Source organism: Helianthus annuus, chromosome 13 (assembly GCF_002127325.2).
Source record: "Helianthus annuus cultivar XRQ/B chromosome 13, HanXRQr2.0-SUNRISE, whole genome shotgun sequence".
NCBI classification, from domain to species: domain Eukaryota; kingdom Viridiplantae; phylum Streptophyta; class Magnoliopsida; order Asterales; family Asteraceae; genus Helianthus; species Helianthus annuus.
In genome coordinates, this window is record NC_035445.2 from 124,003,354 (window position 1) to 124,021,718 (window position 18,365).

General features: G+C 40.8%; 1 protein-coding gene across 1 annotated transcript; it reads right to left on the reverse strand.

The window, feature by feature from the left end:
- Window positions 1–17,234: 17,234 nt before the first annotated feature.
- On the reverse strand, window positions 17,235–18,084 carry LOC110901630. Its single transcript, XM_022148440.1, has 3 exons — window positions 17,493–18,084; window positions 17,326–17,390; window positions 17,235–17,240 (listed from the first exon to the last, which is right to left on the reverse strand). Exons 1-3 carry the CDS (start codon window positions 18,082–18,084, stop codon window positions 17,235–17,237), a joined length of 663 nt encoding a protein of 220 aa, XP_022004132.1.
- Window positions 18,085–18,365: the final 281 nt, after the last annotated feature.

Genomic DNA, 18,365 nt, shown 5'->3' on the forward strand with positions numbered 1-18,365 from the left:
CAATTCTGAAACTTTGTGCAGATCAGACATAGCCAGGCGGCCCGCCTGAGTTTTGTCTGATCCTGATGCGGGCCGCATGGCCCCTTCAGTAACAGAAACTTTGTTTTCTTGCTAAGATTGGCCTTTCAAACACTCCAAAGGGCAATGCCCTTTCACCATCTCAGGAGCTAAGGGTCACATTAAGCCACCACAACATCTTGACAAGTGTACGGCTTGGATCGTGGCACGATATTCAAGAAACGATCCTAACGGCTTTACTTTTCCCATGAATACGCCCCCCCTTTTGGTTAAAACCCACAAAAATCTGATCAAAAGCTCTAAGTTGGAACCTTTGTTTCATACCTGAGCCATTTTGATCTAGATTAGCATTCGGGGACCCTTCGTAAGTGTTCTTTCGTTCTTTATTCGCTTTTCGAGTCCGAAAGTCAACGTTTTGTTTGACTTTCTGCATTGACCAGCCTATGGTCAACACGAAGTTCATTGGAACTTCATAATGTGAGCGTGATCACGAAGGTTATAGTCCATGGCGACTATACCTACTGATTACCACGTTATCTAGGCTCAGTGACGAGTCGTAGTTTCGGCCAAAATTCGCATTCTTGCGTATTTTGTAACCAAACTACTCGTGAGCATCAAAGCCGTTTGTTTTGATGCCAAACCTGTTTTCTAAACTTAGTTAAGCATGTTCTAACATGCTTAGCTCGTCACTTTTAGTATAGTGCTTATATAGGGTCGTAAGGTAAGCGATCTAAACCATCGCTTATACTTTCGAGCCCGACCCATTTGGTCGATCATTAGGATCCGACCAAACACATTAGGTGACCATAGCTGTAACCTTCCGAGGTTATACCTTGTGGTCACGATGTTAGGCATTCCAAACGCGTTCTACGCGAACGTCGCGTTAAGGTAGCATAAGCTACCTAAACGGGTCGTAATGGGTCGCAAGCACTTAGGTTAGGTTTCATTTTAGTATGTAGGCTTTGTTAAACCATATTTCACGAGTCTCAATACTCGTTTGGTTTACGAACCCGCATACTATCCGATCCTCCGATTTAGGTCCGGTATATTAAATAATTACCTTTATTAGGTGCCGTTGGTATCCGTGATCTCTAGCGTTATTTGGTTGTTATACAAGAACTTCGAAGCAATCTCAGGTGAGTACATAGTTCCCCTCTTCTACTGTTTTCAACTGTTTTGGGGTGAAGCATGTGTACCTGTCTGTTATTTTCGTGATTTCAAAGTATAATTGATTATACATATCTTTTAACAAACTGATTGACTATCTATGGTTTAAACACTGATTTCTCAAAGATTGCAAAATTAATTGTTGGATTGTACTTATTTTATACATTCACCAGACCGATTGGTAGTATGATATAGCGCTATAGGACTAGACACCCCATTCCTGTTGTCATGGAATGTCTGAAACCAATTTGTTTCTCCATCCAAATAGGGATTTCCTTTGTGGTATCCTTATAGTCTCAAAGGTGTAGTTTGATGCACTAGGTCTGAATGAATTCTTAAATCGCACCTTTAAAGTATATTTTGATATACTCCCAAAAGTACAGTTTGATATACTCTCATGTGTGGTAACTGTACAGAACCAACATATATATTTTATCAACAAACCAAAACATATTTTTAATATGTTATTTACAAATCCAAAGTATACTGTTAATATGCTACTATAAGGTTATTCGTTTAACCTTACATTATTTTACAAAGCATAACTTTTGATTTATTCAAACACTTTGTTTTATACATTTTTACTTGTGGTTTAAGAAATCTCATTTCACTTACCATACATAACTTTTGTTTATACATTACATGGTTTACATTTAACTTGAGTTATACAATAACCTTGGACTATTGGTTTAAACATGAACATTCTATACTAGTGGTTTGGTTTACGTAAGTGACTTAAGTAACGAGGCGTGTGTAATATGATACAAGCATGGTGGATACGCCGCTGGTACTTCCTATATATAAGTGTTTGTATGGTATTACATATCGCAGCGTTATTTGAATCATTTCAATTTAAGTCATATAACACTTTATACAAATAACATACTTTTCATAAGACATTGTTTTACAACAACTTATCTTATACAAACTCATTTTTACTAGGTTATCCATTTAACCTTACATTTAATTATACATATCATCTGATCTTATCGTTTTTCAAATGATTTACAAGACAAAGCAAATTACAAGGTTCATGACTGACTGTTAATAAACGTTTTCTTTAAACTCAAGTCATGAATCCTATATTCACAAAACCTATGTATCTCACATGCATTTTTATGCCGACGTACCTATTTTTACACATGTTTCAGGTGCTGCCTTGAGATGATTGTTGATACATGTTACATTTAGGATGGACTCGTGCCTTAGCAACTTTAAAACTTGGAAGATCATAGTTGTACTTATTTGATTGTATTAGAACAATGAGTTCATTTAATCAATAAAACAATATTTCAATTTCCATGTGTTATGAAACAATGATTCTGTTATAACACTCCCCGACGTTTCCGCCACGTTTTGTTGTTCCACGTGGTCGGGGTGTGACAGAAAAGTTGGTATCAGAGCTAATGGTTATAGGGAATTAGGTTATTAGTAATGCTTTGACCTTGTCTATAACCTTCTTAGGACCCTAAAGCGAGTTTACTTGCGTTTAGTCATAAAACAATACCGTCACCTATCCTTAGGCGACGACCACAACAAGAACATAAAATTTCAAAACCGTTTTGAAAACTAATCATCTGTTCTAGGATGATTGATTGCTAGGTTTTGAACCCTCTGTTATAAGGTTTTGAACCCCTTTGAGTTTTCAAACTCTCGTCAAAGTTTTGGGTCCTAAATAGTGTGAACACGTGCAAACTGGAAGAGTGAATGCCTGTACTCTGAGTTTTCTGTCTAAGGCTAGAGTGTTCGTACAAATCCACATAATCGGACCAGTCACTCTTACCTGGGAACTCTTGGGGTGAGTGTCCACTTATAGGCGAGCATGTCTTCGCGATACATTATTTTTGACCTATTTACTTTGATTAATCACCGAGGTCGTTTGTTGCTTTGAAGTAACAAACAAATGACCACTATCCTTGCTTTCATCAGATTTGTTTCATCTCATTCTTTTCGTCTAATTCTCTCACTCGTTTCCTCTCATGTTTCCTCTTTAGAATGCCTCCTCGACACGACAATCAGATAGCGAATGCCGAACTGGCGGAAATCATCATGCAGCAAATGGCTGCTGCCTTTCCAAATCTTTATGCTCAAATAACTCAAGCCATCAACAACAACAATGCTCCATGCAATTTCAAGAATTTTAACTCGGCTAAACCACTCAAGTTTAGTGGTTCTGAGGGAGCAACTGGGCTTCTTCAATGGTTCGAGAGCATTGAGAATACTTTTCGTCACGTTCAGTGTCCTGAAAATCGCAAGGTCGAGTTTTCTTCAAGTGTGTTTCAGAAAAGGGCTCTTACGTGGTGGAACGGGGTTATGAGAGACCGCGGTGCTGAGGTTGCATTAGCACAGACTTAGGACGAGCTTAGGGCTCTTATGATGAAGGAATTCTGTCCTCGTCATGAGCTAAGGGCTCTAGAAAGGGAATTTGATGATTTGAAGCAAGACAATGGGGAACATCGAGCCTATACTGACCGCTATGAGGAATTGAGCTTGTTATGCCCTGCTATGGTTACGCCTTTGGATAAGGCGATTGAGAAATACATTGATGGTCTTCCTGACGTAGTTCAGGATATCGTTACTGGCAGCAACCCTACTACTGTCAGACAAGCCATTGAATTGGCTGCCACTCTGACTGAATCCCATATCAGGAAGCACAAGCTGTTTCGGAAGGGCGACTTAAGACCATCTGACAAGACTGCTCATGTGGAACCAAAGGAAGAAAATGCTGAGGTGTCCAAGAAGAAGAAGCGCAAAGCCTCTCAAAGCTACGCTGTAACTGCTCAAGACAAACAGGTTGCACCAAACCAGCCAGCACAACCCCGTAAAAGACAAAACTATGTTGGTACCGCACCTTTGTGCAACAAGTGCAATCGTCATCATCTAGAGCAAGAGCAGTGTCACAAATGTACCCACTGTGGACGGTTGGGACATTTGATCAATGTTTGTCGTTATGCAAATCAAGCTGCTGCAAACCCTGCTGCTGTTCAAGCACGGTTCCCTTCGGGGTCATGTTATAACTGTGGTGACCTTACCCACTACAGGAATAATTGCCCAAGGCTTGTTAACATACCTCCAGCGCGTGGACGAGTGTTCAACATCAATGAGGCAAACATGAACAATGATGCAGCAATGATCAATTAGTATTTTGTATTTCCTTGGTTGTTATCTTTTGACACTTCAAGACAATTCGGTTGTTACATAAATAAAGATTTGTTGTTTTTATTTTTGCAAAATTTATGCGTTTGTGTGAGTGCTTGATGCAACCTTATGATGTCAACCCAAAGACAAACTACTCGTATGGTTCTGTCATTTTATGATCACTAGTGATCTCCCCAAGAACCTTAAACACTCGTTTCTTTTAAGAAACAAAGTCAAACTCTTATTGAGAATCCCTCTATCTTTATAGATAGATCTTTAAAAAAATCATTAAAGTGCCAAATGCAATCCATGGATTGGATTCCTAGTGTGCTTTAAATATCCATACCTAAAGGTAACAAAATAAAGAATCAAGTTAACTAAATTTGTGCTTATGTGCTTTCTTACATGTTTTGTGGTTGTATCTGATCCATCCAAATCCTCATAGAATCTTTCATATCTCATACGAGAGATTCATAATAGGATATCCAAAGATACTATCTTAAACCCTTAATGGACTTCAACATTGTAGTTAAGTCCCTCGGGTTATAAAGTATTATTCTATAATTGGACCTCTTGAATGGTCTGGTTAAACAAATTGACTTTGAAAATCTGATTAGAAATATCATGTGATGATGTAACTAAAAAGGATCCCTTAAGTGGTCTGTTTAAAGAGATCGTACGACGGTCTAGTTAAGAAGATCATGTGTTGATCTAGTTTAAAAAGATCGTTCGTTGATCTAATAAAAAGAATCCTTTGGTGGTCTAGTCGAGTCGCTTCATGTTTATTCAAGTAATTTTTCCTACGCATTATGAAATGGACTGTGCGGACTGTGCAAGGAATTACGTAATTATGGAGGCCTACATAATTATGGAATTCAGTGCACAGGAGCCACAGGAAGCTTCGTCATGTGTTAAGACCTAGTGACAAGAATAATGATACGGGAGAAGTCTTGGACCTCAACCAATGTTATTTATTCTCACACTCCCCCAATTCTGATCTCAATCACACACCAAGTTTCCTATGATAAGCCTTCATAAGAAACGTTCTTCTGTCCGTAGTCAAGGAATTCACTTTGAGGGTTAACAAATTCGCTAAAAGTCCTAACATGGCCCAGAGTTTTACTTAAGGGTTCAATGGATCTATTAGAAGGCGAAACCGTCACAGCTGTCCTCACAAGTTTCCTCTAGAATTAAATTTCGGGACGAAATTTCCTAAAGTAGGGGAGACTGTGACACCTGTGTTACTTCAACCATCAAACAAATGCCAAACCAATGAAATATTGTATCTCATACTTGGGATTTGTAAAAATATGTGTATCATTTGCACACATAAACTCTTGTTCGATTTTAAGCTTTAAATCGCTTTCTGGAGGGTTGTACGCGCTCTGATGCGTAAAAATAACCAGTTTAATCCAACGAACACTCCGGAATAGTGACATAGGCTTAACATACCTTAAATAACCTTTACATAACTTAGAAATAAGTTTTGAAGGCTTTGGTATGGCAAAAACAAGTTAATTCGCTTACAGGGACTAAACTTGACAAACTGCGAAAGTATGCCAATTTGAACTGTAACAAACATTCCGGAACCTGACCATAAGTTAAACACACCTTAAATATCTTCTACAAAGCTTAGAAATAGGCTTTGAGGTGTTCGGTGTGCTAAAATAAACTTTTGGATCATTCAGGGACTAAAAGTGTCAAAAAGTGCACAAGTTTGCACTATCGCGCATAACTTACGTTCTGAATACATCCGGACATCCAAAAATTTATTTAAGCATCCTTATATTATGCCTTAGTGTTTGGCATGAGAAAAATCCATTCGTCACGCATTTTGGATCGTTTTTCGCGCTTATGCGCATTCCGTCGTAATTAACCGAACATCGCGATCGTACGGCCAAACGAACCAACATCCGACATATTTTTGAGCATGTTTCATGTCCACAATGTTTACGCATCATTTTAGGGCCTTAAAGTTGGCTTTACGGGCCTTAGAAGTGTCAGAAATGGCTTAAACGTGCAACAGGGACCAAAACTGCCAATTCTGAAACTTTGTGCAGATCAGACATAGCCAGGCGGCCCGCCTGAGTTTTGTCTGATCCTGATGCGGGCCGCATGGCCCCTTCAGTAACAGAAACTTTTTTTTCTTGCTAAGATTGGCCTTTCAAACACTCCAAAGGGCAATGCCCTTTCACCATCTCAGGAGCTAAGGGTCACATTAAGCCACCACAACATCTTGACAAGTGTACGGCTTGGATCGTGGCACGATATTCAAGAAACGATCCTAACGGCTTTACTTTTCCCATAAATACCCCCCTCTTTTGGTTAAAACCCACAAAAATCTGATCAAAAGCTCTAAGTTGGAACCTTTGTTTCATACCTGAGCCATTTTGATCTAGATTAGCATTCGGGGACCCTTCGTAAGTGTTCTTTCGTTCTTTATTCGCTTTTCGAGTCCGAAAGTCAACGTTTTGTTTGACTTTCTGCGTTGACCAGCCTATGGTCAACACGAAGATCATTGGAACTTCATAACGTGAGTGTGATCACGAAGGTTATAGTCCATGGCGACTATACCTACTGATTACCACGTTATCTAGGCTCAGTGACGAGTCGTAGTTTCGGCCAAAATGCGCATTCTTGCGTGTTTTGTAACCAAACTACTCGTGAGCATCAAAGCCGTTTGTTTTGATGCCAAACCTGTTTTCTAAACTTAGTTAAGCATGTTCTAACATGCTTAGCTCGTCACTTTTAGTATAGTGCTTATATAGGGTCGTAAGGTAAGCGATCTAAACCATCGCTTATACTTTCGAACCCGACCCATTTGGTCGATCATTAGGATCCGACCAAACACATTAGGTGACCATAGCTGTAACCTTCTGACGTTATACCTTGTGGTCACGATGTTAGGCGTTCCAAACGCGTTCTACGCGAACGACGCGTTAAGGTAGCATAAGCTACCTAAACGGGTCATAATGGGTCGCAAGCACTTAGGTTAGGTTTCATTTTAGTATGTAGGCTTTGTTAAACCATATTTCATGAGTCTCCATACTCGTTTGGTATACGAACCCGCATACTATCCGATCCTCCGATTTAGGTCCGATATATTAACATAGTTACCTATATTAGGTGCCGTTGATATCCGTGATCTCTAGCGTTATTTGGTTGTTATACAAGAACTTCGAAGCAATCTCAGGTGAGTACATAGTTCCCCTCTTCTACTGTTTTCAACTGTTTTGGGGTGAAGCATATGTACCTATCTGTTATTTTCGTGATTTCAAAGTATAATTGATTATACATATCTTTTAACAAACTGATTGACTATCTATGGTTTAAACACTGATTTCTCAAAGATTACAAAATTAATTGTTGGATTGTACTTATTTTATACATTCACCAGACCGATTGGTAGTATGATATAGTGCTATAGGACTAGACACCCCATTCCTGTTGTCATGGAATGTCTGAAACCAATTTGTTTCTCCATCCAAATAGGGATTTCCTTTGTGGTATCCTTATAGTCTCAAAGGTGTAGTTTGATGCACTAGGTCTGAATGAATTCTTAAATCGCACCTTTAAAGTATATTTTGATATACTCCCAAAAGTACAGTTTGATATACTCTCATGTGTGGTAACTGTACAGAACCAACATATATATTTTATCAACAAACCCAAACATATTTTTAATATGTTATTTACAAATCCAAAGTATACTGTTAATATGCTACTATAAGGTTATTCGTTTAACCTTACATTATTTTACAAAGCATAACTTTTGATTTATTCAAACACTTTGTTTTGTACATTTTTACTTGTGGTTTAAGAAATCTCATTTCACTTACCATACATAACTTTTGTTTATACATTACATGGTTTACATTTAACTTGAGTTATACAATAACCTTGGACTATTGGTTTAAACATGAACATTCTATACTAGTGGTTTGGTTTGCGTAAGTGACTTAAGTAACGAGGCGTGTGTAATATGATACAAGCATGGTGGATACGCCGCTGGTACTTCCTATATATAAGTGTTTGTATGGTATTACATATCGTAGCGTTATTTGAATCATTTCAATTTAAGTCATATAACACTTTATACAAATAACATACTTTTCATAAGACATTGTTTTACAACAACTTATCTTATACAAACTCATTTTTACTAGGTTATCCATTTAACCTTACATTTAATTATACATATCATCTGATCTTATCGTTTTTCAAATGATTTACAAGACAAAGCAAATTACAAGGTTCATGACTGACTGTTAATAAACGTTTTCTTTAAACTCAAGTCATGAATCCTATATTCACAAAACCTATGTATCTCACAGGCATTTTTATGCTGACGTACCTATTTTTACACATGTTTCAGGTGCTGTCTTGAGATGATTGTTGATACATGTTACATTTAGGATGGACTCGTGCCTTAGCAACTTTAAAACTTGGAAGATCATAGTTGTACTTATTTGATTGTATTAGAATAATGAGTTCATTTAATCAATAAAACAATATTTCAATTTCCATGTGTTATGAAACAATGATTCTGTTACAACACTCCCCGACGTTTCCGCCACGTTTTGTTGTTCCACGAGGTCGGGGTGTGACATTTCCTAAGGCGGGAATACTACTTAGCCTTTCCTAAGGCGGACATAATACACATGTTTTCGAAAATACTCGCATCTCACAACCGAGTGATCCGGTCGAGACCAGGTGTGAAAACCAGTAACTCTTGATAGGATTGCTCGCTCAGCGCATTTTTCTAGCACGAGAATATTTCGTTGAGTTAGGAGTGACATCCATACCTCGACGAAAGCCTCGATTTCGAAATTCTAGTGGAGCTCTCGGATTCATTCGATGAGCACAACCACAACTGGGAACGAAACTGTTAAGTCAGGGGTGAAACCCGTACCTTAATAAACCGTTCCACTCCCTAAAATATTTTTTTTCAAAAGCTCTCACCAGGGACTCGACTATCACAATGACTCGAGCCACGCGATGACTAGGAGGACGAATGCCATGAGCTGCATCCCAGTGGAAGCATAAATCTCCAAAGACAACGCGCGTGCACGAACTTGTTGGGTGTGATTGGGTTACCTTGGGTAGTCGACGCCTAAACACCCGAGGCACTCCGAGTACTTTACTAAGCCTATGACCCGCCGAAATTTTTCGATTTGATAAACTTAGTTACGTTTTATGTGTTTAATTACGAATTATCAATTTTCGCTCCCTGTTTTACAAAACGCACAACTCGCATAGCCGTCGCAATCCAAAATGAAGACCGAATGATCGCAACAAAACTAATGTCCAATTGTCCGATTTCTCTCGCATTCCCTCTCTCAACGCGTCCTCGCGCATTCTAAACCATAATATATGTGTGTAAGTATGAACTACAACTATCTATATCTAAGTACAATCAAGACATTGTGTGAAAATCTAGGAAGTTTCGTGTCTCCTATATGGCTCCTATGTGAAGTCTATTTATATTGCACATTACAAGTTTCGATCGCGCTCAATCGCATCGTAAACCCGAAATCATTATCATCAAATCTCATTCCAAATCTCTCTCTCTCTGTCTAGATGCCTTCCAACAACTCTATGTCGAAACGAATAGCTAGGAGAAGAGCCAAACGAAGCGCCGATAAGAGCATTGCCTCGCTTGTGACCAAGGAAGTGGTCAAGCTCATTCCTCAAATTGTCGCTCGAGCCGCGAAGGACTCTAAGACGGAAGAGCCGCAATCTACTTTCCTCTACAAACACTTCAAAGCCTGTGACCCAATGGAATTCACAGGTGAAGGAGGTGTGACCCAACTGCTCCAGTGGTTCGATTATATTGAAGTCACCCTTCGACAAAGCGGGTGTCCCGATAGTTTCCGTACTACTTGTGCTACCGGGGTATTTCAATCACGAGCACTCGACTGGTGGACCGCCGAACACAACAAATGTGGGATCTCCGCAGCTTACGCCCTCTCTTGGGACGAGCTGAAGGAACTCATGAAGGAAGAATATTGTCCTCCTCACGAAGTCCAGAAGCTAGAAAACGAATTTTGGGAAATCAAGCAAACCGAAGGTGACAATGCTGGCTATACAGCAAGGTTCAAGCAGCTTAGTACTATCTACCCAAGTCAAGTCAACACTCCAGAGAAAGCCATTCCAAAGTACATCTGCGGCTTACCTGAGTGTGTGGGTGATTTTGTCGAAGCTGCAAGACCTGCTACCATCGAAGAAGCCTACCGTTTAGCCGCAGAGATCAACAGCAAAAGAGTCTTGGACGGGTTCTTCTCCAAGAAGCCTGTCAAACAAGCTCATCAAGCAATCATCATCAACTCATCCGACGATTCCTCTGGCGAATCGGTCGGTGGATCATCCTACAACTCCTCTGAAGGTTCTTCTAAGGATTGCTCCGACAATGTCTCCGTCAAATCATCAGGCGAATCCGACAACGAAACTTCATCATCTTAGGAAGCTCAACCTAGCCGCAAACGAAAGACCGTGAGCCCAGACTCTTCAACAACTGGACTGCCGCAACCCGAACCTCTCCGATCAGTCCCAGTTCAACCAAAATGTGCTTACAATGGGCCTCATCCCCTGTGTTTCACGTGCACGTATCATCACCCGCTAGAAGCAAATTGTCGCTATTGCACAAATTGCAACTGGTATAGTCATCATGCACAACACTGCCGCGCAGGACCGCAACTCTGAAGGAAGTCAGCAACAACTGCAGTCTCCGCAGATGTCCTCCACAGCAACGTTATTTTGCTTCTAATGTTGTTGTAATAATACGACTTATCGCTATCGTTTTCTTTTATGTGTGGAGCTTATTTCATCTATCGTCGCATGTGGACTCTATTTCTCTTATACTCGAGCACCATGTAAACGCTAGCACTATGTACTATATAATGTATTTTACCCTTACAACACTCTTAGAATGAGGTACGATGTACGTGCAAGGAACAACTAATCGCGGGTGCACACAGGATTATTTTGGTCAGTGCACGGAGATCGTAGTGAAGTTCTAATGGTGCCATGACGTTTAAAAGATGATCAAGGGTCTTGGCCATGTCAACAAAGCGTGACACCAAAGCACGGGGCATAAGTAGTAGGGGTAGCGCAAGGTGTGCTTTACCATACTACCGAAGCTTTGTGAAGAAAGTGCCATGTGGAGTTGGACGTTATTAGACCTATTATATTATATTGGTTATTTTCGACACAATGCAAATCGATCGCAAGGCGTAACAAAAACTAAATCGCATCACTGCGAGACTTCTCGTAAGTCTGCGGACGCAACACAATTGCCACATCGATGGACTTAGGTAAGTTCACCCCGAAGTGCAATTGGAGCAACGCAAGACTGGTCGTAAGTCTACATCGTAACTCAATCGCAGTTTTGCTAGATCTATCTCGCAATCAAAACCACTCGATATGTGGCTCGAAATCGCAATCGCATCATGTGTTTATCTTGCAATCTCTAACACTGGTTATTGACTATTGTGTGAACTTCTACCGCCTGGTGTGGATCGCTTATTGTGGAGCGCTAGACGAGTATCAAAAATCACTCGCCGCTTTTCGCTTTAACGCATTTCGCGCCTATTTCATCAACTCGATACTCTCATCGTGTTTCGCTATCACTCATCGATACTCGTGTTATCTGTGTTATGTTAGCACGCACGACCTTGCTTCACGAGACAAAACTAATAGGGCCGAAACATGGTGGTGTTTTGACCATATTAGCAGACTTTCATGGAAAAAGGCCATGTGGGCTAGCATTAGTTACTGTTTGTGGTGTATTCAACTCAATCGAATCGCATATCGTTCGCAACGCAACAATCGTCATTTATCAACTATCAGGGTCTATTGCCTATCGATATTCGGTTATCGCTTGGAAGTCATCGCAGTTGTGTAGAATTAGGGTACATGACATCGCTTCACGGGACAAAACTAATATGGGAAACGTGGTGTTTTCCATATTAGCAACTCTCGTGGAAACATGCCATGTGGGTTTTACGTGGGAACAAATCGAAATCGCATCTAGTCGAATCAAAATCGCGTCATTCGCTATCGCTTATCAATCGTCATCTAACCCTGTGTGCCATATCAATGTTTCGTATGATCGAACTACTCGCACTCGCTATCAACGCTTTGTCTGCATCCAATTCGCTTCAATTCAAGACTCGGTCTAGCATGCTATCGCTTGGACCGAGGGATCGAAATTCTATCTGTGTCTTATCGGCGCGCGTGACACTGCCTCACGAAACAGAGGTAATATGGGTAAAACATGGTGGATACGCCGCTGGTACTTCCTATATATAAGTGTTTTAATCATATTAACAAACTTTCGTAGGAAAGTGCCACGTGGGACCCGATGTAAATTATTTCTCCGTGCTATTAAAGAAAACCAATTTTTATAAAATTTTGTTAAAACCGTTGGACAAGTGAAATTTCCTTACAACATGGAGAAAACATCGAATCAGTTTAGCTCCGTGCCCAATGGAAGTTTCATAAGTCCAGTTTTTCCTTAAAACTTTTGCAATGACAAAAAGAAATCTTCCCGAAAACGATGGTTCGACAATCGAGTTTCAGCTCGAACTCACGTTGTAGGAAAATTTTCTTAAAACTTATTTTGCCGTCGAATTCTTTTAAAATGTATAACTCAGAATCTGTTATCAAACTATCAAAAACCCTCCCCATAGCGCTGGTGTGGACATCGATGTAGTTAGCGCCGCGCCATGAGGGGATTTTCCTAAATATCTTCAAAGATTAATCGATTATCGGTAAGTTTAAAATGTTATGGAAATCGTTTTTGTGTGTGTCATCGCTTTTGGTTATTCGAATCGTATCTTCTCACCACTCTCACTCGTCGAATTTTAATCGATCGCTCGCTTATCTAGACGCTACTAATCGCTACTCCCATTCGCATCAACTCTTACGACCCTACTAATGGATTAATTTCGGGACGAAATTTCCTAAAGCAGGGGAGACTGTAACAACCCGCACCTTCGTGCGTTGTTACTACTCGATACACTCGTTACGCCTAGCACTAGAGATTCAGATCATAATGTAACTATATCAGGTATATCGCTAAATCGAAGTATAATCGAATAATTACGCATATTCTATCGCTATTACAAATCTATTTTCATAAATTTTAACACTCACGATGATGTTGAGTGAGGGCTCAATCTACCCTCCTCGATAACCGTGAGGAGTCGAAATATAAACAAGCAATGCTAACAAAGACTATCGGGAGAGTACCATGTCTCCAGCCATCGTGACGATGATGGCAATACGAGCAAAGTAGTACCCCGATAATAATTGTGGCACAGTACGTCGAAGAACGCACTCGAAGGCACGCGTAACTCGATCATCGCACCGAATATTGGATATATAGATACGTATATACGACCCTTTTGTGATTAATTATAATAAATAAATAAATAATAATATAAATATATGAAAACGTGGCCCAAACTATCGCAACACACCAAAAACGAGGATCAAAAGGCTTCCGTACGGACGGGCCAGCCGAACGGCTGGGCCGGCCGATCGAACGGGCCAGCCGGTCGGCTGGGCCGGTCGGCTGGGCCGGTCGGCTGGGCCGGCCGATCGGACGGGCCAGCCGGTCGGCTGGGCCGGCCGATCGAGCGGGCCAACCGATCCAGGACGTTTCAACCTCCTTTTCCTCCTCCCTTGCCTAAAAATACCCCTCATTCACCCCAAAAACACTTGTTGTTACTGCTGTTGCTCGACCAAGACGTTCCAGCCCCTTAATCTCTCGATTTCTCGCGATTCTTGTAAGTTTTCAACTCAAATCTTGTACTTCCTTGATCTATATGCATTCTTTCATCTTTCTATCTTTTGATTTTCGACTTTTAACCATGAAATTAACGGAATTGGAGTGTTCTAGGGTGATGTCACCATGGAGTTCTTCAAGAGTGATGTCATCCCATGAAGAACAACTCAGATCCGAATGGTTTCCATACGATTTTCACATAAATCTCCTCTAAATCTATGTTTTCTAATCAAGAAGTTATGGATTTGAGATGTTCTAGATTGATGTCATCATAAAGTTCTTATAAACTTCAAGTGTTGGCCTCATTCCACCAAGAACAACTTAGATCTAAGAGATTCCGCAAAAATAATTAAGGTTTTCGCATCAGATCTATACATAAAAACGGTAGAACCAGAGCTTAGACCGACCTTCTACTCATCCATAGTGTCGTGTTGGTCAAAGATCTGATTCCTAGCGACGAACCCACCAAATTCGGGTTAAACAAAGGAAAACCGTCAAGAACGGCAAGTCCTGACGGAACGGGGTGATTCCCGGCCGTTAGAACAAGTCGGAATTGATGAAATTTCAGTTGTTTAACACGTCACAGCAAAACGTCTCGACCAAAACTACCGAAAACATGTAAAATTGTCGAAAACAGCAGAACGGGCCAGTCGATCGAACACCCCATTCGATCGAACAGGCCATTCGATCGAACAGGCCGTTCGATCGAACAGCCCATTCGATCGAACAGGCCGTTCGATCGAACAGACCATTCGATCGAACAGGCCATTCGATCGAACCATCCATCCGACCAAACCTTGGGAACTTCATTATCGTTAACGCGTAATCCAATACTCATGTAATCAGTCTGAAATCAGGGCATTCTCAGGCATTATCCCGTCAATCCAACCAAATACGCACTGTGAGTATACTTGACCCCCTTTTTTATCGAATTTTGGGTGTAACATACGTTCCTTATAAATCGAACTTTTCAAACGAATGATTCAATTGGTCAATTTATCACTTGCAAATAACTGTTTGCATAGATATACGTGATGCTAGTTGCATGTATGCTAGGACTTATACTCGTGACGTCCCACTACGACTAGTATAGTACTATTTCGCCCGACGGGGTCTAGTTATGCCATCGAAGAATCTAGCATCGAGGACTTAGCTGGTAGTATCAGTTTTTTGTGAGTATATATGTCGTGTATTACGTTTATGCTTGTGGAAATTCGCAGTTCTTTTAAATCTAATATGCTATTACCTATCAAACCTGTATACTCGCCAATACTTTTGTATTGACAATGTTTTAACGTATGTTGCAGGTTTAGTCGAAGTCAACATCAAATCAAGCTAGGAAGTCTAGAAACTCACCTAAATTCTAGGTTGTCGGATTTGAATTGTTCGAGAGGACAAGAAATCTGTGATTACTTATGTGATTGTATTGTTTGTTAGTATGGGAGAACAAATGTAATAAATATTATCTCAATATAGTCGTTATGGATTCTCTTGAGCAATCTGATTCGCCTAGTGCCGCGCCCCGATGATTCCGCCATCGGTTTGGGTGTGACACTTTCCTTCCTACTTAAGGCATCGGCGACTACATTCGCCTTGCCTGGATGGTATCAGATTTCACAATCATAGTCATTTAAAGTCTCCATCCATCGACGCTGCCTCATGTTTAAGTCCTTCTGATTAAACAAATGTTGAAGGCTCTTGTGATCCGAATAGATCACACACTTGGTACCGTACAAGTAATGCCTCCAAAGTTTTAGTGCAAATACAACGGCACTCAACTCCAAGTCGTGGGTGGTATAATTCTTCTCATGCACTTTTAATTTTCAAGAGGCATAGGCAATAACTTTGCCCTTCTGCATAAGCACACATCCCATACCTGTGTGCGATGCATCACAATAAACCACAAATTCTTCGATCCCCTCAGGCAGTGTCAACACTGACGCATTGCTTAACTTTTGTTTAAGAATGTCAAAGGATTCTTGCTGCTTGGGACCCCAGTCAAACTTGCTATTCTTGCGGGTTAGTAAAGTTAGGGGTGCTGCAATTCTTGAGAAGTTTTCAATAAAACGCCTGTAGTATCCTGCCAGTCCTAGAAAGCTGCGAATCTCAGTGGGCGTCTTCGGCTCTTGCCAATTCATGATGGCTTCAATCTTAGAGGGATCCACTTGGATACCATGCTCACTAATAACATGTCCAAGGAATTGGACTTCACGAAGCCAAAATTCACATTTCGAAAACTTGGCATAGAGCTTTTCTTGTTGAAGCAGTGAAAGAATACAATGAAGGTGCTTCTCATGGTCAGCTTGACTTTTTGAGTAAATAAGAATGTCATCGATGAAGACGATGACAAATTTTTCTAGGTCGGGCTTGCAGACGCGGTTCATGAGATCCATGAACGCTGCTGGTGCATTAGTGAGCCCAAAAGGCATCACTAAGAACTCATAATGAGCATAACGAGTCCTAAATGCAGTTTTGTGTACATCTTCATCTTTAACCTTCAGTTGATGGTATCCTGACCTCAAATAGATCTTGGAGAAGTAACTTGCCCCTTGCAATTGATCGAACAGATCGTCGATCCTGGGCAATGGATATCTATTCTTGATAGTGACTTTGTTAAGCTCGCGATAATCGATGTATAGATGCATCGATCCATCCTTCTTCTTTACAAACAGGATTGGTGCTCCCTATGGAGACGAACTAGGTCTAATAAAACCTTTGGCTAACAAATCATCCAGTTGAGTTCTCAATTCTTTCATCTCAGTTGGTGCCAACATGTAAGGCGCTCTTACAACAGGCGCTGCTCCAGGGATGATGTCAATTCTGAATTCTACTTGCCTATCTGGTGGTAAACCAGGTAGTTCCTCAGGGAAAACTTTAGGATATTCCGAAATGACAGGGATGTCTTCAATCTTGGGCTTCTGTTCATCGATAGTTACTTGTGCCATATAAATGACACAACCCTTCTTCAGACATCTAGATGCCTTGAGCATAGACACTTGTTCAGGCAGTCCATACTAGGTATCCCCTTGTATGGTAAGTGGCTCACCAGACGGAGTCTTGATCACCACTTGCTTCTTGTTGCAAACGATTTGGGCTTGGTTATGAGATAACCAGTCCATGCCTATAACTATGTCAAAACCAGCTAACTTCAAAGTTAGTAAGGATAACGGAAAATAGTGGTTCCTAATGGATATAAAGCATCCATCTAACACAGTTGAGGCTGTCTCTAAGGTACCATCCGCCAATTCTACCTCATATTTCACGTTTAGGGTTTTAACTGGTAAATTCAACAACTTACAAAACTTATCATCTACAAATGACTTATCTGCACCTGAATCAAATAACACCCTTGCATAAACATCATTTATAAGGAAGGTACCTGTTATCACATTATCATCCTGAACAGCTTCTCGTGCATCCATTCGAAAGACCCTTGCATTGGTCTTCTTGACCTCTTCAGGCTTTTTGGCATATTTAGGGCAGTTGGTCTTGATGTGCCCCTTTTCGTTATAGTTATAGCACGTCGCATCCTTTATTTTCTTGCAGTCTAATGTCTTGTGCTCCTTGGACTTGCATAACCCACATGCAGACGATCTTGTTTGAGACTTGGATTCAAACCTGCATTTTCCAAAGTGACGTTTCTGGCAGGTTTTGCACTTTGGCTTCTCATCCGCTTGCTGACTACCCTTGCTAGATCCAGACTTCTTCTTGTGGTCTGTGTTTCCCTTATGCTTCTTCTCAGACCATCGTGAGTTATCGTCCTCACGTATTCTCTTACTCTCTTCCGAGTTCTTAAGCGATCTCAGCCTGACCGCATCCAAAGTAAGGGATAAAGATAGATCAGCTGCTGACCTAAAAGTAGCAGGTCGAGATGCCTTTACACTGGCTTTGATTTCTGGGGCCAAACCCCCAATGAAACGAGCAATTCGCTTGGGTTCCGGTGTTACCAAATACGGAACCAATCGGGACATGGTATTGAAGCTGGTGAGGTAAGCTTGACAGTCTAAATTTTTCATCACCAAAGATAAGAAGTCGGACTCAATCCTCTCAACCTCATGTTGAGGGCAGTAATTTTCCTTAATAAGAGCAACAAACTGATCCCAGGTCAGATTGTATAGTGGGATCTTTCCAGCAGCTTGAATGAGAGACTTCTACCATGCTAGTGCCTCTCCTTTGAATGACTGGGATACATACTTCACCACATCCCTATCAGCATAACCGCTGATATCAACCACGGTATCCATTTGATCCA

Coding starts and splice junctions, on each gene's coding strand:
- LOC110901630 (XM_022148440.1), bottom strand. CDS start 18,084: ATGTCCCGATTGGTTCCGTATTTGGTAACACCGGAACCCAAGCGAATT. Junction 17,391..17,492: donor GGATGATAATGTGATAACAG/GTACCTTCCTTA, acceptor TGAATTTACCAG/TTAAAACCCTAAACGTGAAA.